General features: G+C 48.8%; 1 protein-coding gene across 2 annotated transcripts; it reads right to left on the bottom strand.

The window, feature by feature from the left end:
- Window positions 1–282: 282 nt before the first annotated feature.
- Window positions 283–21,046, bottom strand: ZNF710 (zinc finger protein 710). Of its 2 annotated transcripts, XM_035131097.2 has the most exons (5): window positions 18,938–21,046; window positions 2,312–3,762; window positions 1,697–1,888; window positions 1,085–1,259; window positions 283–865 (listed from the first exon to the last, which is right to left on the bottom strand). In XM_035131097.2, the coding sequence occupies exons 2-5, from the start codon at window positions 3,725–3,727 to the stop codon at window positions 696–698; spliced, it is 1,953 nt and encodes a 650-aa protein (XP_034986988.2). In that variant the 5' UTR covers window positions 3,728–3,762; window positions 18,938–21,046; the 3' UTR covers window positions 283–695. The 2 variants fall into 2 exon arrangements, with proteins under 2 accessions (XP_034986988.2, XP_060138607.1); XM_060282624.1 differs by lacking the exon at window positions 18,938–21,046 and having other exon boundaries at window positions 2,312–4,277.
- Between the last annotated feature and the right edge of the window lie 849 nt (window positions 21,047–21,895).

Below are 21,895 nucleotides of genomic sequence, written 5' to 3'. Positions count from 1 at the left end.
CTCCCCACACACCCCATCTTTTGCTTCAGCACCAACCCACCTGACCCTTCTTCCAAAGAGTATTCCTTTATTGCTGAACTTCTTCAGAACAGAAAATAAACACAGTAGATCTATGCACAAGTGGGACAATCCACCTTGTGGAAATGACATAATAATTTAAGATGGCCACAGGCTGCACAGGGATGTGCTGGCTTAACTGCTCTGCCAGGAAGAGGGGATGGGCAAAGGGGCACTCAAGACCCATTTGGTTTGGGGGCAGAGACCCTGCTGTGAGTCCCCCTCTTTTATTTTTTGCGCAGGGCAGAGGTAGTTTGTAAGAGAAACATACAGGAGCTGATCCAGTTTGGCTCTGCAATACAGCCTGGTGTCTGTAGCACTGAGCCCTGGCTGGTCCTGGCCTATCAGCACCACTACAGGGCCTTCTGCTTCTTTGTGCTGGGTGCAAGGTGCTGTGGGAGGTAGTCTAAGGCAAGTGCTGCCCCCTCCTGGTCCTTTCAAGCTGGAGAGAAAAGTACTGCCAGCCCAGCCCAGCAGCAGAGCCCAGTCAAGGGTTGGCGGCAGCAAGACTTCCACAGATCCAGTGCAGGACTAAACAGCTAAAGAGGGCAAGAGTATCAAATTCTGTGCTGCCCGAACAGAGCTTTTCGGAGCGGGTGGAAACAGCTGCCTGTCCCCTTCACCCAGCCTGCCCCAGGCTACAACATGCTGTAGTAGGCCATTTCCTTCATGGCGTGTTCAGTCAAGGCAGACTCGTTGGCAGGGTTCCCCACCACCCCATAGTCATACGAGTTTTCCTCCTCGTAGTCCTCCATCTCCTGCTGTCCGTCCAGCTCTGCATGATCACCTGGCAGCTGCAGCATGGGATCTGAGGGGACAACAGAGGACAAGCAGTGAGCAGCTCCTGGGCGGTAGTGCTGTGATGGCTGGCAGGCAATGTGGATTCAGCACTGGCCACCACAGCCTCCTTTGCCAGCAACCAAGACAGCCTGCAGAGGGAGCTGCAGTGCAGCCTTTCAGGGCTTCTGGAGGGGTAGGACGGGATGCCTTAGACCCATCCCTTCAGCTCCCTCTCCACCCCACCTACCTTGGCTGTCCAGGCTGATGTCCATCACCCCATGCTTGACCTTCATGTGCCGGCTGAGGTTGCCCTTCAGGTTGAACTTGCTGGAACAGTAAGGGCACTTGAAGGGTTTGCTGCCTGCGTGCAAGTGCATGTGGCCCAGGAGGTTGTACATGCGGTTGAAGGATTTCCCACACACCTGTGGAAGGTGGGGGTGGGAAAGGGAGATGATGACTTGTTGGCGGAGGCTGGAGCAGCTTGGACTGTGGGCAGCAGGGGAGGGATTCACCTGCTTGCATCCACCCCAGTTCCCCTTCCAGGCCAACGGCCAAGAGCCAGGATCCACTCCACACTCAGCTCTGAAAGCTCTCAGCAAAATAATTTCCGGGCTCAGTCCAGGCAGCTGGCAAAACCGGAATGACAAAGCCGTGCTTGAGAGGAGGGTGGATATGTGGACATCCAGTTGCTCATGTGGGAAGTGTGTTCTGGAAATGACCACTGCCCCTCTGGGAGTTGAGTCTGGCCTGTCTTTGCAGGCTCTGCCACTCCGCATTGCCCTGGCAGCAGCCCTGATCTCAGGCTCTTCATATTCCACCACCCGCGGCAGCTTCTGCTCTTTGCACTTCCGCCACCTACCTTGCACTTGAAGGGCTTGACAGGCGAGTGGACGATCATGTGGGTCTTGAGTGTCTGCTTCTGCACAAAGGTCTTGAAGCAGATGTGGCACTGATAGGGGCGCACACTGGTGTGGATCAGCATGTGGCGCTTCATGTTGGCCTGCAGCGTGAACTCTCGCCCGCACACTTCACACTTGAACTCTTTCACGCCCTGAAGACAACAGCAGGCAGGTAACAAGGCTTCATTGCAGCCAAGAGTTACCACCCAATCCCACCTTGGCCAAGGAGGACAGTGCTAACTATGGTGATTTCATGCTCAGTAGGGTTTGGGGGATTTCAGAGCAAGGGGGAAGAGACCAGGGCACTTTGGATCCCCACTCCCTCCCTCCTATGGAAGCAGTTTTAACCCAAATTGTGGCAAGGCCTCTTTTTCAGAATCCAGGTTTGTGGTGACCAAGGGAAACAAAAAGAGCAAACCAGCTAAGGTGAAGCCCTTTGGGTACCCCTTCAGGGCACTGCAGGTAGACACACACACTCCTCTAGAAAAGCCCTTAGAGCCACGGATGGGAAAAGGCATAGGTTACCCAATAGCCCCCCCATGCCCTTCACCCTGGCGCTCTGCTGCCTGGCCTACCTTGTGGGTCAGCGAGTGCTGCTTAAGGTGATGGATCTGGCTGAACTCCATGCCACACTCGGTGCAGACGAATGGCCGCACATTCTGGTGCTTGAGCATGTGGTTCTGCAGCTGGCTGCGGTAATGAAAGGACTTGTTGCACTCTGGGCAGGGGTAGAGAGTGGGCCCCTGGTGGGTGGCCAGGTGGCGCTTGAGCTGGGTGAGGGTGGAGAAGTCCAGGCCGCACTCCACGCAGACGTGGCAGCGCCCGCTCTCGTGCTTGCCCTCGTGGGCTTTCAGCTCGCTGGGGTAGGCAAAGCCGCGGCCACAGAAGCGGCAGCTGTAGGGCTTGATGTCGGAGTGCAGCAGCATGTGGCGCTTGAGGTGGCTGGTCTGGGTGAAGGCCTTGTGGCACACCTGGCACTTGTGGGGCCGCGTGCCCTGGTGGGTGAGCAGGTGGGTCTGCAGGTGGCTGGGCTGCTTGAAGAGCTTGCTGCAGTGCGGGCAGGAGTGGGGCTTGATGCCATTGTGGCCCAGGATATGCGTCACCAGGTTGTACTTGGACGTGTAGGACTTCTCGCACAGGCGACACTGCCAACGCTTCTCCACCAGGTAGGAGTCGTCTATCTGGACATTGATGTCCAGGCGGTCCAGCTGAACCTTCTTGCTGTGCTCGCCGTGGGCCTCCGCCTCAAAGTCCAGGGGCTCCTGCCACACAAAGCCCAGCTCGCTCTTGCCCTGCCCCGGAGGAGAGTGTGGCACAGGATGCTCCAGGTTGATCAAGGGTGGAGGAGCACCAGCCTGGAAGCCGCAGTCACTGGAGAAGGCCTCTGCACTCCCCGGAGTGCTGTCCAGGTTGGCTTGTGGGGTGCTTGGGAGCCTCTCCTCATACCCGACCAGGGACAGCTCTTCTGGAGCTTGCTGCCGCAGGCGTCGAGGCTTCCTGTTGAACGTGCTGAGATCAATCATCTTGGTAGCGCTGCTCTGCACTGTCTGCTCACAGGGGGACTCCTCCAGGCTCACAGGGTGGCTGCCCATCTGCTCCTCCTTGCCCTCACTTGCTACTGATGCTTCGTAAACGCCGTCTTCCTGCCCCCACTCCCCCTTCTCGGGCTTCACTTTTGGCACCAGCCTCACAGGCGGGCGCTTCCTCCTCCGGGCATGTTTCCCAAAGGAAGCCTCTGCTGCTTCATCCTCCTCCGCTGGCTCGACGTGACCTTGGCCTTCATTCTCCAGAGGGCAATGGCTTTCTGGCTGCTTCAACTCAACCGTGGACATGCCGTCGAGCCTGCCTGCGAAGCTGGAGAAGAAACCTCCGGGGCTGACCGTGGCACCAAAAAACTCGTTCTCAGTCACCAAGCCCAGGACGGCTGCTTGGGCCAGAGACAGCACCACCACGGCATCTGTCTGTGTTCCAGAGTGGGCAAAGCGGTCCATGGCTCATACCATCAAACACATCAAGGTTCTGTTGTCTGCAGGAACAAAAGGGAGAAAAAGAAGCCATTACCCTGTAGGCCAAGCAGAGGGCTGTGGGCTGAGAGAACCCAGTTGGCCAGCAGGGGCCCTAGCTGGCAGCTCCAAAATCATGGCAATGGAAAAGCAGCATCTACTCTGGACATATCCTTTAAAATGAAAGCAACACCATTGGGCAGAGCTTAGAACCTGAAAGCATCCCATGTTTTGGAGCTAAACAAATATTCTGCACTCCTGAAACTGGAGCAAACCCTGCAATCTAAACATGGGTGTGCTTCACTGGCAGAATGAGGGATGGTGGTGGTGGGAATGCCTAGTGGCCAGATGACAGGCCAGACATTTGTATCCTTACCATTTCCCAAGACTAGCAGAAACCATATATTCCATAGAGCCCTGTACAATGGCTCAGTTGTGCTGTGTTTATTCTTTATTGTAAAGGGCCCAGGGTGTAGCAAAATCTTGTGGCCTTCTATGGGGGGGGGGCTTCTGCATGCCAGGTCAGGAGCCTCCCCAAATGTGGCAAATTCTGCACTTCCAGAAAAAGTAGGCAGTCCGATGGCTGCACCTCCCCAGGTACTGGGATGTTGTCACCCACCAAGTTGGGCTGGATTCCTTTCTACAAGAAAGGGCACAGCAGCCTCCTTGGTTGTGAAGGCGGCAAGCAGGGCCAGGCAGGACTCGGACCTTGGAGGCACCCCTTAGAACCCTAGGACCCCCCCCCCCTCAGTGTCTGCCTTTTGTGTGACTGGGAAGCACCAGAAAGTCAAGCCAGAGAGAGGAGAGCATGGGTGGGAGGAATACTACTCCTTCCTCCAGTATAACTGAGCCAGAATAACTGTTCCTCGCCTGAAATACAAAGCCAGTCTTCCTGGGTGCAGAGCAGAAAGACAAGCCAGGCTTGGACTAACCCTGAGGCAAAGGGAACAGCTAGACAGAACAACCTCAGAACTTCCCACTTTTGAACCACTGGAAATAAATGAACCTCATTCTCCGCCAGAGCTGCCTGCATGCTCTGAAACCATGCGAGGGTGAGGATGGCTGGTGCAGAGAAAAGAAATGTGAACAAGGGAAGACAAAAAGAGGAAATGGAGGGAAATAAGATAGCAAGAGGCAGGTGGGGGGAGGGGACAGCAGTGTATGGAGGCAGCCAAAACAAAGGAGAGAGGGGAGGAGGCAGGAAGGAGAGAGGAGGAAGGAGAAGAGAAGAGGGGGCTGGCAGGCAAAGGAGAAGAAAGGAAGAGAGAAGGAAGGAAGAAGGCTGGGTATGGGGGAGGATTAGAGGAGGCGGAGGCGGCAATGAGCACAGCAGGGCCAAGAAGGGGCCCATCAGGTCACCCAGAGACAAGCAGGAGAAGGCCATGTAGTGACCTGCAGGCTGGCCTCCGTGCCTGACCCATTTTGCATGCAAGCTCCACCACAATGCAAGGAGGGCCCCTGTTAAGCACACTTTCATGTCAATGGGCTGTAGAGGCAAAGGGGAACAACAGTATTGATTCCCTCCTCACAGGAGCCAGCCTTGAAGCTGGAGACTGGCCATGATGGCAGCCACTTCTGTGCCAGCCAGCATGCCCTGGGCACAGAATGGTACCAATCTTGAGCAAAGGTGCCGGAGGGGAGCCCACCTAGAATTATTGATTGTGGGCATAGGCAGCTTTTTTTTGTTGGGGGGGGGGTCAGCCTGTCCAGCCACTGCAAGCTTTAAAATCCATCTGCTTCTCTCATTCACCCTTTAAAATCCATTGCCTGCCCTCCCTCCCACTTCCCTTCCATTTCTGATTCTTGCCGCTTCTCTCCATCTTTCTCTCTCTTCCTCATTCTTTCCGTTTCCCTGGCAACGCCTCTCTCAGCTTGATAGTTCAGTCCTGTGTGCCTCTCTTATCTCCTCTCTCTTTCTCTCTCACTTTCATCAATCTCCTAATCTCCTTCTGTATTCAACCCCGCTCTCTCACCCACCTCCATCTCCTCTAATGTCCCAACTCAGCTTTCAGGTGACATTAGATCTGAATCACATATTTGGGTGGGTGGAAGAAACTTTCAAAGCCAGGCTCTGCAAGGTATATGGAGTTTGGGTGGGGTCCCTTCTCACCGGCTACCTCCCTCTTTAATCCCCAAAGTGTGTGGCTGACCACCCAACACCAAGACCCATTTTCCTACCTGAAGGGGCACCCTTCACACCAAGCCAACCTTCAAGAAACCAACCAGATCCAACTGCTATGTAGGGACAACCAGGATTGCTTCCCGCAGAAGCAGGGACATCACCATCACCACGCAACCAACCCAGGTGTAGGTTTGGCTTCCAGACAGGTGTGTCCCTGCTCCCTAGTCATCTGTACCTTTGCTTTCATTTGAAGCAGGTTCTCTCAACCCTCCTACTTTTGAGAGCATCTCCATCACAAAAAAACAAGCATCCTCATCAGCCCCCTTCAGACTTTTTATGCCCTGACATGAATGAAAGCATCAGCACCTAAGAATTGGCTTTTGCTGGGTTTACCTAGCCCAACACTCTGGCTCCCAAGACCTGTTCCATTTCTCTCTTTGGAAATCCATGTCTACTGGATGACTCCTGTCTTCATTTCTTGACGTACCATCTCTTGCTGAGGAATTGACGCCAGTCCAGCCATATGATGCTGGAGCTGATGGGAGGTGGCCTGTGGAGACCACTGGTTTAGAGAAGATTGCCATAGGAGAACCATCTGAGAAAGGGTCAGGTACTCTTGTATCATAGGTTTTCACAGAAGAAAGCCTCTTCTGTGGTTTCTCTCTAATGGCACAGGATGAAGTATTTGAGTTGCAATTTGCTGCCCTTGGCTATACCTCTCATTCCACCATCTGCAAGCCTGATCCTCTCCAGCAGGAATGGAGAATTCACACCCTTTCCCCAAAGCAAAGTGTTATCAATACTACAGAAGACAATTACCGGTACTACTAAAAGGCACTAATTCAAGAATGAAATCCAGGAGATAAGAGGCTGGTTGTAATGAACAAAGGGCCTGTATTTGTGGCATCCTGCCAGAGCTCAAAAATTCTGATTAGCATGGCTATTGGGGGCTAATCAATGCTTTAAACCAGGGGTAGAAGCAAAACAATGAAAAAGTACACCACCGTGAAGTGCAAATATTTAAATGTATATGCACCAACAACCTTCACATATACAAGGAGATTCAAAAATATGTACAAAATCTCATGCTCGAAGTCTTAAAAGAATATTTGCACTTCACAGTGGTTTACCTTTTCATTGTTAAGCCAGGGGTAGGCAACCTCAGGCCCAATCACCTTCTAAATCCGGCCCACGGACGGTCCGGGGATCAGCATGTTTTTACATGAGTAGAATGTGTCATTTTCTTTAAAATGCATCTCTGGGTTATTTGTATGGCCTGCCTAGTGCATTTACATGAGTAGAATGTGTGCTTTTATTGAAAATTAATCTCTGGGTTATTTGTGGGGCACAGGAATTCGTTCACCCCCCCCCCAAAAAATTATATAGTCCGGCCCACCACATGGTCTGAGGAACCGGCCCACGGCTGAAAAAGGTTGCTGACCCCTGCTTTAAGCAATGCACATCTAGAGATCTACAAACTTGAGATTACACAACTGTAAGTCTTCACTGCTGCTTCCCACAAAATTGTTCTCTGCATTAGCACAGAGATCTCCTAAGCTCCTTGCTGAAGGTTCACCATGAAGGAAAAATTGTTCTAAAGGCAGCATCCAGCACCCAAGTGGGCCCTGCACCCCACAACTCTTGGTGCAGAGCTAAAAGAAATGGGTGATGCCAGAAGTTGCAAAGAGAGGCATCGATGGGGTCTATCCAGGAAAGCAGCCATGCCTCTTGTGTTTCTAGTCTCTGCACCAAAATGCCCAGAGCAACATAATAAAGAAGCAAAGCTGCCAGTATTTTAGCATGTTACTGGAGATGTGATCACTTATGAATATTTGGGTGTGTGTGTGTTTGGGGCTGCGCTGTTTGTGGGAGAAGAGGCAGGAACAAAATAAAGACGGGTTTCTTTTTGTCGCCCTTGTTTCTCTTGCTTGAAAAACAACGTTTGCTGAAATAAATGGAGAAAGACTTTCAGGTTCCTCCTTTCTGAAATGACTTCTCTTCCTACATGTTCCCTGTCCTCTCTGAAAATAGAAAAGCTATTTTAAAAGAAGCAACCAAAAAAAAGGGAACTGAATAGAGGAATGAGGAAAGGGGAAAAAAGAGCCTCTAGGGTTGGTGGAGGGAAACAGAATGAAAAGAGATGAAAAATAAAGGAGGGGGAAAAGAGAGAGAGAGAGAGAGGCAGAAAAGACTTTGAAAAGAAAGAATGCTTCCAGCCTGAATAGATTGTGCATGGAAGGGGGAAGAGAAAGAAAGAAAGAGAGGAGAATGCTTGAAAAGAAACAGCTACACAAAATGACCCCTGATTCACAGGCTGTGCCAATCACCACAATGCAAAAGTCTTTTTTTCCTTCTTTTTTTCACATTCTCCCTCTTTCCAGTGGAGGCGGAGGGAAAGAGACTTGATTCTCAACCTAGCAGAAAATAAATCTGGCCGAATGGATGGTGAGGCGACTTGTAAGAATCCTTGTTTGAGAAAAAAAAAGCACACACAATCCAATGAAAAATAAATAGGTTCTTTAAGAGGAAAGCTTCTGCTTTAACAAACAAAGCCTCCTACAGATTAGGAGAAGGGCTCTCTCTTATGGGAAAATATTCAGAGGCAACAGAAACAGGGACCTGCTTGTCAGAAACACCCAGCCTTGGAGCTGGCAGAGAACAAGTTGCTTTCCATTGAACCTCCAAACTAGACAACAAGAGTGTCTGTCTGGGCATGTGTGTTGGTGAGGAGATGAGGCCCTTTGCCTGGTCCTCAAAGGTCCCATGCCATAAAGAGAGAGAGAGAGAGAGAGAGAGAGAGAGAGAGAATAAACCTTGAAACCCTCAAGCAGCCAAAGCAGCTCAAATATTTTTCAACAACCTCTCAACACTTCAGATTTATTGCAACTGGACCAAAGTGTCCAGAAAACTGTGGTCTACTGGCACAACTTTGGAAGGGTTCTGCATCACCTTCCTCACAGGTGGGTTAATGTTGGCAGGGTTCATCTTCCATCCAAGAATTGCTAGTCAGAGCATCAGAATAAAAAAGCATTGGGTTTTTGGGATTAGCAGAGATGGGGTCTTGGAGGGTCCATAACTCAAGCAATGGAAATCATAACTCAGAAGAATCACACACTTGGAAGGCAGTATCTTTAAAGACAACTGAGGATTTCTTTTTAAAAGGAAATAATAAATCATTAGTTGGCTTACAAGGCTATGTAGGTAAGTTTACAAAAGTATTTAAAAGTAATTTCTGACATACACAGCATTGCTAAGCCAGTCTGTTGAGGGCTGCGATTTCCTTGCTCAGTTGCTCCATGTGCTACATAATGACTGGGAGGGAATGAAGTCCCCACAACACAACACAACACAACACAACCACCCCTTTAAGTCATAACATTGTCTTTAAGTCATAGCATTGTTGTCAATGCTTCTCAAGGCAGACAGGTGTGTCAGCCCTAACCTGCACAATGACAATGCCTCTCCCCTTTCACAACAGTGGACTTCCTCCCTGCACAATGTGAAATCCAATACAGGAGCCGAGGGTGGGTGGGTGGGAGTACAGGGAGATCCAAGCTTCCTCAGGTAAGCTCCATGACAGAGAAGGTGAAGGAAGAAGTGGGAAATGTTTTAGAGCTGGAGTGTACTGTCCCAGTCTGACCCATTGTAATATAATAGGTGTCAACTGCATCAGCACCAGCACACAAATGCTTTTCTAGGTAACTGATTGATATGGAAGTTAGCAAGACATTGAGATTAAAGTTCCTATCTTAAAAATTAATTGCATGCACTCAAACATTGAAGAACCAACCCCTCTACAGAAAGATAGGAGTCAAGAATGCATTTCAAATTAGCAAGAGTCTGCAAGACAATTTAAGTCATCACACAGAGGATTTGCCAAGTTCAGCAGGCTGGAGCAGCCACCACAATGGACTTTCCAAGAGCACAAACACTTCCTATATCAGCTGTATTCAAAATGTATCTTTTTAAAAGGAATCCATAAAAGCTTAGTTTGGAAAACTGGGAAATGCATAATTCCCCAACCCAGTACCCTCCAGATGTTTTGAACTACAATTCCCATCTCAGCCCCAGCCACCACAACTGTAGGATGCTGGAGCCGATGGGAGCACAGCCATGATGCCTGAAGCCAATAGGGGTTTCAGTTCATAACTTCTGGGGTCTGATGGGAGTTGCTGTCCAAAAAATCTGGAGGACTTGAGGTTGAGATGGTTGTAACAGTGGGCTAAGCTGGCTGGGCCCTTCGCCAATGACCAGCAGGTTGTTTTTTTGTTTTGTTTTGGTGTTCGAGTTATAACTTTATTCTAACAAGACAAGTTCCGCCTGGGCCTGGCCAACATGGTTTCCTCCAAGTGTTGCTGGACTCTTCCCTGACCACTGGCCATTCAACTTCTGGAGGATACTGCATTGGTTACTTCTGGCATATGGTATGGATTTGGGAAACGAGGTGTGATTTCCAACTGCACCAGGAGGAATGGCAGAGCAGACATCACAGGACATTTGTCATCCCTTAGCCAAAATACTGAATCATACAGGGTCTGCATGGACATGTTAGTTCTGCTCCTGGTACCACACTTACTTGAATGAGAGGATCTTTGTAAACTGCTTTGAGAGCCTCTTAAGGGCTTTGAAGCAGAATATATGTATTTTGAATGAATATGTCAGGATCACCCAAGAAACTGCCACTATACTGATTCTCTGACAGACCCAGTTTTCTGGCTTTCATCCCAGCAGGTCTCTCAGTCCTTTCACCTCAACTGACTGTCTCATACATCACAGCACTCAACCCAAGTAGGAGCATAGGAAGCTGTCTTATATTGAGTCACAACCTTGATCCACCTAGCTTGGAGTTGTGTACACTGACTGGCAGCAGCTCTCCGGGGTTTCAGACAGGGGACATTCCGATTACTACCTTGAGATACTGGAGATTGAGACAGAGACCTTCTGCTTGCAAAGTGAATTCTCTACCACTGACGGATGACCCTTGTACAGTCTGAGATGTCTGCCACCCTAATGATGCTTGGAGTCTAGGCAGAGAGTGAAAAGGGTCATTAGTCCTGAGCTTTTGCAGGAACTGTGGGAGATTAGCAGCCAAACCTTTAAAAATGCACATTCTTACTAGTTAGCAAAAGGAGGAGCTAATACCACAGAGCTGTATTGCTGATAGGCAGATACTCAGACCATAGAAATACAATTGGTAGACAGGACAATTGGTGTCATTTCCCTTCCTCTCCTGGACAGGAAGGAGCATATAGTGCTTCCTATTCCTCTCTTCCTTTGACCAGCATTGGTCTGTTTGCTTCAGCTTTAGGCACATGCCTGAAGCTTGTTGTACTGTAAATATATATTTCCTGCATAGTTTTTACTACTGCCATTGCTGTGAACCAATGCAAGTGAGTAAATTATATTTTTAAACTTTGCAAGTTGTTGCCTGATTCTTTGTTAAGCAGGGTAAGAAGGGGGAAGCCAGCTGGACTTGCCCAAAACAAGATATTACAGCCTAATTCCTATGCTTTTAATTTTGCAGCCAAGGATGGGATTTTGAAACTCTGTTCAACCTACACATGTGGCGCATGGATAGATAAATTGAAATTAATATATCCTCTTCTACCAATTAAAATCCATCCCACAGGATCATGCTTCCTAGTCCCCCTCTCATCCTGAGGCCAGCTCAACAGGACTGAGATAGGGAGGACATGGTGAAGCCCTAGTAGCAAAGGATTACCACACATGGCAAAGTTATAGCTTTTATTGAATAGCCTTTGGGGAAGTGGGGGGTGAGATAGAGGCCTAAACAAACATAGGCCAGTTTTCAGACTGGTAGCCCCAGCTGGGCTCCTGTGCCTTTGAAAGTTGCATGACAGACAGCAGGGTAGCAGGAGTTGTGTTGCTTACAGAGGAAGAACTGGAAGTGTGGGGTGGTCAGGTGGGCAAGGCTTCATAGCTGTGTAGAAAGGATAATCCCAGCAGGTGCAGCTTTCCTGGAAGCCTGCATGTAGCTGGGCATAAGGAAGGCCCTCTTGTCCTCTTCCTCTGTTAGAGAGCTGTGAAGGGTGACACACAGAGAAAATGAGCAGTGATCAGCAACTGGAACAAGTGGACCCTGGATGCAGAGGTGGTGCTTGTGAGGATGAGAGCAAGAGAGGGAGTGGTGCCACTCAAGCGCTCATCCAGCCCCCTTGCCTCAGTCTCCCCTAAGAAGCAGGCAATACACGTCCCTTCCCCTGCAGGTGGCTTGCAGTGTGTGTGCAGCGGCTGTTTGTTCTGTTCCCTATGTCCAGACAAGAGTTCTTGGGCAGGATCAGCATCGTCCAGCAGAGAACACCTTTGCATGCTGACCCTCATGTTGCCTGGGTGGGAGATGCTGCTCCCCGCTGGTCCAGAGGAACGAGTCTTCCAGCAAGAGGTGAGGAAGACAGCTGCAGCACTTAAACTTAGTAGCTTGCTTGTGGGGATGCTTTGTTCTGGTCTCCCCAGTTTGAGAGAGTAGTGTGTTTTGACCTGAAGTCCCAAGTACCTGTAAGAGGCGTTACCAATGTGCTCTTTCTATATGCATGACATGAGATCAGAGCAATAAGGTCTCATGCCTCATACACCAAGAAATCTGAGTTGTGGTCTTTCTCTCCCTGGGATTTTGACACCGATATTGGTGTGCTGTGATTAGATTCTGTGGCATCCTGAGTAGGACAGGAGGGTATGGGGAACAGTGGCTCTCACTCCAGTCCATTGAATGGGTGATATTTCACCTACAGCTGCTCTGTAGTTGGCGTTGAGGTCAGGACTTTTTTCTGGCGTTGGAGCAGGAAAAACATCTGAAGCACTACAAGGTTTGGCATAATTCTGCTTCTCCCCAGTTCCATCCACATCTCAGCATTGTTTTGAGCTTATGCTAGAAGAGTTCTGCTGGTGCTGCAGGTGTGTTGGTGTTATCTCCAGTCCAACAGACATTATCTTCAAGTTATGCTAGGACAGTGGGACTTCCACTGTACTTTATAGCCCCCATTTGGCCTAACTTGATTATAGGATTGTGCTGCAAGTGTGTTTTATAGATTCGCCCCACCCTTATATTTCAGTTCAACTACTTTTGACTGTTGGAGGTATTTACAGCACACAAAATTAACATGGTATTTTGTTTTCACTGTTTACTAAATATGAACCAATAAACATGCCAGGTCAGATCTCAAGTGATTTAGTGGTGTGGGAAAATTAGAAATTTCATGGAAAACCTCCCAGAAGACTAGAACCAATTAAACTGATGGACAGTAGGGCCTGGATAGATGAAAGAAGTACCTCCTCTCACAACACATAATTAATCCACAGATTTTGCTGCCTCAAGATGTAGCAATGACAAATTCATGGCAGAGAGGCCTATCAACTGTTATTAGCCACTGGTATCTCCATGTTCAAGAGGCAAGAGGTCCACATAGCTGTGAGAACGGTCTCTTTCCTTCATGCCTGGGCTTGTGGGCTCCCCAGGAACATCTGTTTGGCAGTGGCTTCTGCTGGAGACAGGATGATGAACAAGGTGAATCCTTGGTCTAATCCAGCAAGGCTTTCCTGAGGTTCCAAACTTCTCCAGGGACACAGATTTCACAATCTGGGGCATAGCTCTGCAACCCCAATAGACCACAACCTGCTCTCACACTATTGTGCAAGCACTAAAGAACTATGCTCAAACAACAGAAGCACAATGACCAACAACCATTAACTGTAGGAGAATCTGTGTCTTGGGTTGTTAAAAACTTTTTGGAACATTTCTGATGAAACTTTGTTTGCTTGTTCCACACCATCCCAAGTTGGATTTTACTATCAAACTTTTTCAAATTGAAGGGATGTTCACATGCAACGGGCAGCCAGTCGGAGATGATCATGAGACCAAAATGTGAGATCAGAATACTTCTGGAGCCTACCGTATGTGTATAAATAATGGTCAGTGGTTGCAGACCACAGAATGGCAGGCAAGAAGATGATATTAGAAAAAGGAACAGGTGTGACAGGGGGATTAACTCAAAAGGTTGATAAGGAGCAGAGGTGGGAATAATACTCAGCAATCTAAGAACAGAGTGCGTATGTGACAGCAAGCTTGAAAACATCCATATTTTAGTTTTTGAGAACAAGAAAGCAGCAGAGTAAGTTTAGTGAACAAAGACCTCTGCAAGGGAAACATTGCTCTGTTCTCCCACAGGCTCACTTCTTTTAATTTCAGTGCTGTTACCCAGGAACACACAGAAGCCAAAGTGCCTTTAATCTCAAGGGCTGTAAGAAGATCCACAGAACAGCTGGCACACTGGATCCTGGGAGGGGAATAGCTCCCATGGAAACACTCCCCCCCCCAGACATGGCTAAGGAACTGAGGGGGGGGGGTTGTATAGCAGTTCTCAACATTTTTCAGCTGGACAGGCAGGGGGAAGGGATAGGAAGGAAAACCTCAGAACAAAACAGCTACAAAGCTGATGGGACTGAGAAGACCTAGTGTCTATGCAACTTGAAGGAAATTACACCAAAGTACATATCTGTGAAGATAACAGAAAGACAGAAAATGTGTCTGTGGTAGGAATACTGTAAAATATTTGAGTACATACACAGGCAACACAAGACAGAGAGCGAAACAGGAAAGATAAAATTAGAACAAGCTAGCATTCTTCCTTCTGTAATTCTAGCACTCCCTCCTTCCTTCCTTCCTTCCTTCCTTCCGTCCCTTTTCATTCCTGCATTTGATCACTTGGGATAGCCACCAAAACCGCAGACCAGACCTTCACTGACAGGTCCAATATAATCTTCTTGGATACACTGAAAGCATTTTAAATGTTTTGCTGAGAAACCAGCTACAATATCACATGCTTGTGTTTTTCTGCTCCTGAAGCTAAGTCAATGGAATTCTATGTGACAGTTTCACATCCTGAATTCTTGATAATGGTTCCCCACCTTTAACTGATGCTTGAAGCTGCAGCTGTAGCTGCTTTGAGGACCAAGAGAAAGTGAAACTCCTGCCTGGGAGAAACCAGCATAATGGTATCAAGGCAAGAAGCAGTGACTGTCAACCCTTTCCATACAGAGGCCATTCTTGCTACACTGAGCACTTTCAGGTAGGCCTCAGAGCCACAGCTTGCCCACATTCTCCTGATTGGCCTCCCTCTGCCTCCTAGCCATGCCATAGTAATTGGCTGGACCAGCGCCAGCAACTTCTTATATGCTGATTAAAGGTGGTCAGGAGAGGGGGGGTGGGAGGAAGGAAGAAGGCTTACTTCCTCTGATGGGAAAGGGCTGGAGGTGTTGTTGAAGGAAATTAGCTAGTGAGATAAAATGTTGTTACAGAATTACATATGATGATGGTGGTGGTGATGATAACTGGGAATAGAAAGGAAGGGGATAAGAGAGGAGGAATGTTAAAGTGAATGTAACAGGGCTAGAAAGGAGAGATAAAAATGGCACTTTTTGGGGGGGAGAGGAAGGAATAAGGTTCAAGTTGAGTGCGGCAGGAAAATGGAAGATAAAATTACACGAGAAGAGTAAAAATACTCAGAGACATGTGAGGGCAGAAAGAGAAAGAAAAGGTATTCTGCATTCAAGAACCTCTAGATTAGCATATTCTGCCTAAAAAAAGAGAAGCCCTCACAATCTCACTAGAGCAGATGCCTGTACTTAGCTTGAGGAAAACTGAGCTGTGGAACTCCTTGCCACGAGGAAATGTCAATGGCATAGAATTTAGCAATTTCCAAATATGAATTAGATATCAGTAGAAAATGTCTGCAACTGCTATGCCAAACTCAGCTTCCACCTCCAACCACATTGTGACTGGTGGGTCTCAGTAATTTTCAAATGTCTCAAACGGGCCTTAGGGGTAGAAAGTTTGAGAACTCATGCTCTGCAGGTATACTCACAAGTTTAATTGGGCTCCATGGAACGGTCTGCCTCAGGAGGTGGTAGACTCTCCTTCCTTGGAGGTTTTTACGCAGAGGTTGGATGGCCATCTATCGTGTATGCTTTAGTTGAGATTCCTGCATTACCAGGGTGGGTGGGTGTGGACTAAATGACCCTCGGGATCTCTTCCAACTCTACAATTCTATTACTGGTATTCCTCCTGGAACTTCATTCTCCACACCACCCAGGTATATGAAGCTGCCATATACTGAGAGAACATTGGTGCATCTAGCTCACTACTTTCTACACTGATGGGCAGCAACTTTCCAGGCTTTCATGCAGGGTTCTCTCCTAGCTCTATCTGGAAATGCTGGGGACTGCACCTGGGACCTTCTGCACACAAAACAGTTATCATACAGTAAGCTACAGAGTTTCAGATGGTCTTTTCCTGGCCCTTCCTGGAGATGCTGGGGATTGAACCTGAGGCCTTCTGCATGCAATGCAGATGCTCTGCCACTGAAGCATGGCCCTTCCCCACCAAAGTTCAAGAACCACTGCCCTACAGCTTAGCCCCGAACAATCTCTAACTCCCTTTTTCTGGTTAACCTTAAATTCTACACCAAGAAAACTCTGTAGCACCCCAAACAGAAAAATAAATAAATTCAAAACTCTCCAGTGAACTTTCAACGTCTTTTCTAATATGTGAAAATGTTTTAGACACACTCCAATTACAAAAGGTTCTATTGCAAGAATAAAGGAAAACAGGAGAGAAAGGTGTGTGCGTGCTTTTGGAAAAGTGATGCACCATTTTAGACAACTGGATCCCTTCCAACTCTTCAGTTCTATGATTCTAAGCATTTCTCATAGGAATGTCACTTTCCAATGACATGAAAGCTATTAAACAGCAAGCTATTCCACACAGTAGACCATCTCTGAGCTCCATAAGGAAAAGATACTGACCTCTTGAGGCTGACCCGTGGTACTCTCTCTGAGCCTCAGTTCCATAAGGGAGTAATGATTACTGAGATATTGTATGTCTGGGGTGGGGAACCCGTGACCCTCCAAATGTTGTTGCAGCTCCCATCAGCTCCAGCTGGCAGGGACAAATATGATGGGAGTACAGAGCTGGGAGAACACTGCTGCACTAGGTCTTGTTTGCTGGCTTCCCAGAGGCATCTGGATGGCCACTGTGAGAACAAGGTGCTCAACTAGATAGATCTTTGGCCTGATCCAGCAGCCAGGCTCTCCTTATGTTCTTAACACCAGAACATCCACAAGTTCTCCACCCTTGATATATGCAAAGTGCTTCAGGAACAGTTGCATACAAGTATGACGATTATTAATAAAAACAGTAACATACTCTATATTGGGAAATGAAATTCTTGCTTTAGAGATATACATTATCTAATAACTTATCTAATACCATAGGTATTGCTACCTTCCTATGAAACACCCTCCCTTGTTAGAGTTTTCCTCTCAAGCTATGTCAGGAAGGAAGCACCATCTTCATCAGGCAGTCATTTTACAGTCACAGCCAGTTGCAAATGTAGCTTAAAGAGTTACAGACACCATTCCAAAAGCAGATCGGAAGTCAAGGTTGCATTGATTAAAAGGTGAATCTTTGATTTTCTGCCAGGACAGAGTTGCTTTGAGAGAGTCCTTGGGAGATGGCAAGCAAGCAACCTTTTCTGTGCTGCCTGCTGCAATCCATCTGGAGTGCCCCACACAGTGCATACCTGATACTCAAGTGCAAACAACACTTTAGAATTTAGATGCGAGTTTTTGTTGTTCACACTGTTTAGCCTATACTGCAAGGACCATACCCTCCATTCAAGGAGACAACTGTAGCTGAAGCATTTCTGAGATAAACATTTGATGTTGCCAGTGGTTTTTTTTGGGGGGGGGAGGCGGTGGCAGCGGCGAATCATCATTGGAGAGGTCACCATCCATCAACAGAATCATCTGCTGTTTTCCCACCTCTAGTTTCCTCAAAGTATCTACATAGTACTAAATTCTTCCGAGATCATTCTGGAAGTGGGAGAGGAAGGGACATGGACAGGGCTGGGGAAGGTGCCCAAGAGCACAGACCAACCCACTCTGCAAGAGCAGCTTCTATGGGCAACACCTGAGTATTTTTTAAGAACCATCTCAATGACACAGACTTCAGCAAGGCAGTCAAGGAGAGAGAAAGAAAAGATGCTGCACAGCCCAGATCCCAACACATGCGAGTCCACAGAATCAGTCAAGGAAAAACACATTCTCATCTGTTAGAGTTAACGGAAGGCAAACGGGTTGGGCAGACAAAGAGCAAAGCCCCCCCCCCCTCCTTTGCAGCCACCGCTCCAGGAAAGCTGCTTCCTAGCTCTTTGGCAAGGCCAGCCAAAAGCAGGCAGAGAAGCTTCAGGCACTATCCGCAGGCTGCAGTTTGAGGCGGCGCGCTTTCCAAGAGAGCAAACCCCGCTACTACTGAGCCTCTGCCAACATGCAAGGGACCAGGTCCGTCCCCCTCCAGTTTCTTTCCGTCCCCTCCAATCCTATCCGGAGGATTGTTAAAGGGAAAGTTCACCGTAGCCAGGCACAGAACGGGAAAGTCCAGCCGGCACTTCCCTCTCCAGGGGCGGTTCGAGAACGAGGGCTTCGTTCCCCTATAGCCAAGCCAAGCACAGCATAGAAGGCAACAGGTAACCCACCGGCTGCCTCCTCCTGCAAGCCGACCAACCGAAGAGGGGTCCACTCCATCAGCTCCACGCCGGCACCTCCCGAGACTCCCCTCCCGCTCTTGCCGCTGCCTGCTTCCCTCCCTACTCCCCGGATCGGCTCCCTGCAGAGCAAAACTTTGTGTTGTAAAGCAGCAAGAGAAGGGGAAAGTTGCAAGCGAGCAACAAGGATGTGGGGGAGGCTCCTCGAGTGTTAGCCCCCACGTGCTGCGAGCCCCAGCAAGACAAGAAGCGCCGCAGTCCAAGCCCAGTTGTGCGTCCTCCTCTCCCTCCTCCCCCTTCTTTCTATCCTTCCTTCCTTCCTTCTTTCTCCCCTCCTTCTCCAGACGCCATCACTCTTTTCTCTCTCTCCCTGCTCTGACATTAGAGCGCCGGGATGGATAGAGGCGGCAGCGGTTGGGGCAGCCCACCGGGCCTCCCGCGGGGCTATCGGCGCCCGCCTCCTCTCCGGCCCGGGAAAAGAGGGCTTGGCTCAGCTGGCTGGGGCTGAAGCGAACTCACCCTGGGACTCCCGAAGAGGCTTGGCAAGGGGGGCGGGTAACGGGCAGGCAGGCAAGGGAGGCCGCTTCACCTCTCCCTCTGGGGCAGATCCTCGTCTGGGTGCTGCCGGCTCCTCGCTTGCTCGCAGTTCCCTTTCTCTTTTCTCTCTCTCTCTCTCTCTAGCAGGAAGGAAGAAGGGAATGAGGCAGGGCTGACGTGAAGGGATGCAAAACAGCCCCTCCTAACCCAGCTCTGAGAAAAAGGGAGAGAGAAAAAGAAAGGCGCAGAGGAGGGAGAGCGAGAGCAGCAGCAGCAGCCCCTTTTATCTCGCTTTTGTTTTCGCACTTCCTCTCTCTCCGGCCCTGGCCAAGTTTCCTTTTCTCTCCCTCCTCCCCACAGAGCTTCTCCCTCTCTTTCTCTGCCCTCCTTTCTCAGCACCACAGAATCCCCCCCCATTCTCCCACCCTGGTCTCTCTTAGCGAGGTGTGCAAGTGCACCCAGCCAGGCCTTTGCACAGGTGAGGAGGGGTGGCCCAAAAGAGCCCCTCTAATTGTCTCTAATAACCTTCCATGTCTGGGTTTAGGTGGGACTTCTAATGGGTTCTGTGTGTGAGGCAGCCAGAGACAAGCCTTTGCCTCTTGATCCTGCTTGGCTATCACTGTCAACAGATGACCCTGCAAGTTCTGTTTACTAGAAAAGAAAAACTATCCTCCCTTCATGCTTTTCTCATTTATAGTTTTATAAACCTCTACACCCAAGTGCTCCAAAAGCAGGGCCATCAGATGGCCCTTGTGCTCCCCTAGCAGCTGCTAGGCCACAGCTACTGCCAAGCATAACACAGTCACGCTCCTCCTCTGGTGAACCAGCAGCAGAGTCAACAGCAACACTGAATAGACACACCCACCACAGCAGGCCTGGCAATTCTGCCACCAACCACAAAGATTATGCTCACCAACAACACATCTCCAACCAGGCAAGGAAGGCTCCTAGCACTGCATAGCAATATTCAGGTGACCTTGTGAGGCTACCCAACCCTGGCCATGCTACCAGAATAAGCTATATTGTCTTTCCCTGCACAAGCCAACCAGGTACTTGTGATAAAAAGAAGCCTGTGCAAAGAGCCCCCTGCCCCATGCAGGATTTAAGACCTGCTGGCAAAACAATGCTTCCTCCGCAGCAGCCATGCACAAAGTGTTTGGAACCAGCCTTTTGCAGGGGATAAGGGACGTCACACATAAAGGGGAAATAATGGAGCTGACAGTGGCAAGACTGTGGTTGGCACCGCCCCCCTTGTGTGGGGATTAGTAGCAACATAATAAAAAGGATACAGCACCTGGACATTAGGGAGATGTAAAAGCTCCTATTTTGGAGGCCCTGGTGGGAAGAATAGTTTTAGGTGAGAAAAGGATGGCACAGCAAGACTGCAGGCCTGGCTCCTTGTTCCAGGACACAGAAGAAAGTGCCATGCTGGAGCAATTGTATTAATTTCCTAGGGTATCCCATTTCTTCTCCTTCAGACCCATAGACCAGCTTTCCATGTAGCCATACCTAAGCTGGAAAAAGGAGAGACTCAGCATACATGAGATCCTGAGTTCACGGACTCTCACGGAAAATAGCTGCAAAAAACACATGCATGTATCTGGATCAAGGCAGCCTAATAGCTTGTGTAATTGGCCTATGACCCAATAATCACATTCAGGCTTAGGACGCTTTCACTTTGTGTAGCCCCCTTAATCTCAAACAGCCACAGTACAGCTCCATTTTAATTTCCAATGTCTGCTGGTTGTTATCCCAGGTCAGCTGCATACTCAACCTGCTGCTCCCACTCTCCACTTCATGCAGCCCCAAGTTTTAGATTGATCATCACACCAGCAGTAATGAGGGAGGGAGGATGCAGAGACCTGCAGTGCAGCAAGGGAGGTGGAGCAGGGGAAGGAAGAGCAGAGTGGCAGCAATCTGAGGCTCCCTATTGACCTTAATGTGTGTGGCATTTTCCCCTGCTGGCAGAATGTTGTCCTCTGGTAGGGCAAGGGGCTTTAGAAGTGATTCCTTGCCATCCAGTGGGCATACCTCAACAAAGAAAATTGTACTTGTGACTGTAGAGCTAATGGGCTCTTAAGGTAGCTTTTGCCAACCTAGTACCCTATGTGTTTTGGACTTGCTGGGCACCAGGTTGGCAAAGACTGCCTTAATGAAATCCTCAAGCTCCACTCTGCTTCCCTCAATTTTAGCCAAACATTTGCCCCCGCCATGGCTTTTTAAGAACATTACATTAAGGGGGCTGCTGCCACAGAAAGTAAGGGGTGACCCCTCTGGTTGCAATTCCCATTTCCCCAATATTCTTTTTTTAGATGTGGTGGCACCAAGGATGGACATAAGAGCAACATAATCCTTGCTTCCAGGCTTTTCCCACATCTTACCACTGAATTCACTTTTCTACTGCTACAGGACTCTGGGGCAATGTCTTTGTAGTGATCCACAATGACCCCAGAACATCTAGTTGGCCACTGTGAGAACAGGATACTAGACCAGATGGACCATCAGCTAACCAGCAGGCTCTGCTTTAGGTTCCCAGGGAGGGACGACCCTCCTTATTTTCCTTCTACCAGTGGGTGAAGGTTGTTTTGTTCAAACAGGCCTTTGGAAACTTTTTCTTTTAAAAGGAAAGAGCTTTTAACAGTGTACAGTATTTTTTGTTTTTCATATTGTTTTAATTCTATTAGAGTTTAACTGCTTTTTAACAACTGCCTTTTGTGTATTTTTAGCATTTTGTATCTAAACTGTGCCGTTTTGATCTGTGGAAGCCGCATTGAATCCCAATTTGGGGAAGAGGTGAGATATAAATAAATTGTGCATAATAATAACAGTAATAATAGTAGAGCCCGGGCTGTGTGTGTAGAAAGGATCCCTACGTGGCTTTTCTGTGCTCTGCACGGCACCTCTGCATCTGCCATTCTGCCAGGTTTTAACGGCTCCTGA

This window comes from Zootoca vivipara, chromosome 14 (genome assembly GCF_963506605.1).
Source record: "Zootoca vivipara chromosome 14, rZooViv1.1, whole genome shotgun sequence".
Lineage (NCBI taxonomy): Eukaryota > Metazoa > Chordata > Lepidosauria > Squamata > Lacertidae > Zootoca > Zootoca vivipara.
Note: the sequence above shows the minus strand (reverse complement) of the source record. Positions and strands in the feature narration are given on the sequence as shown.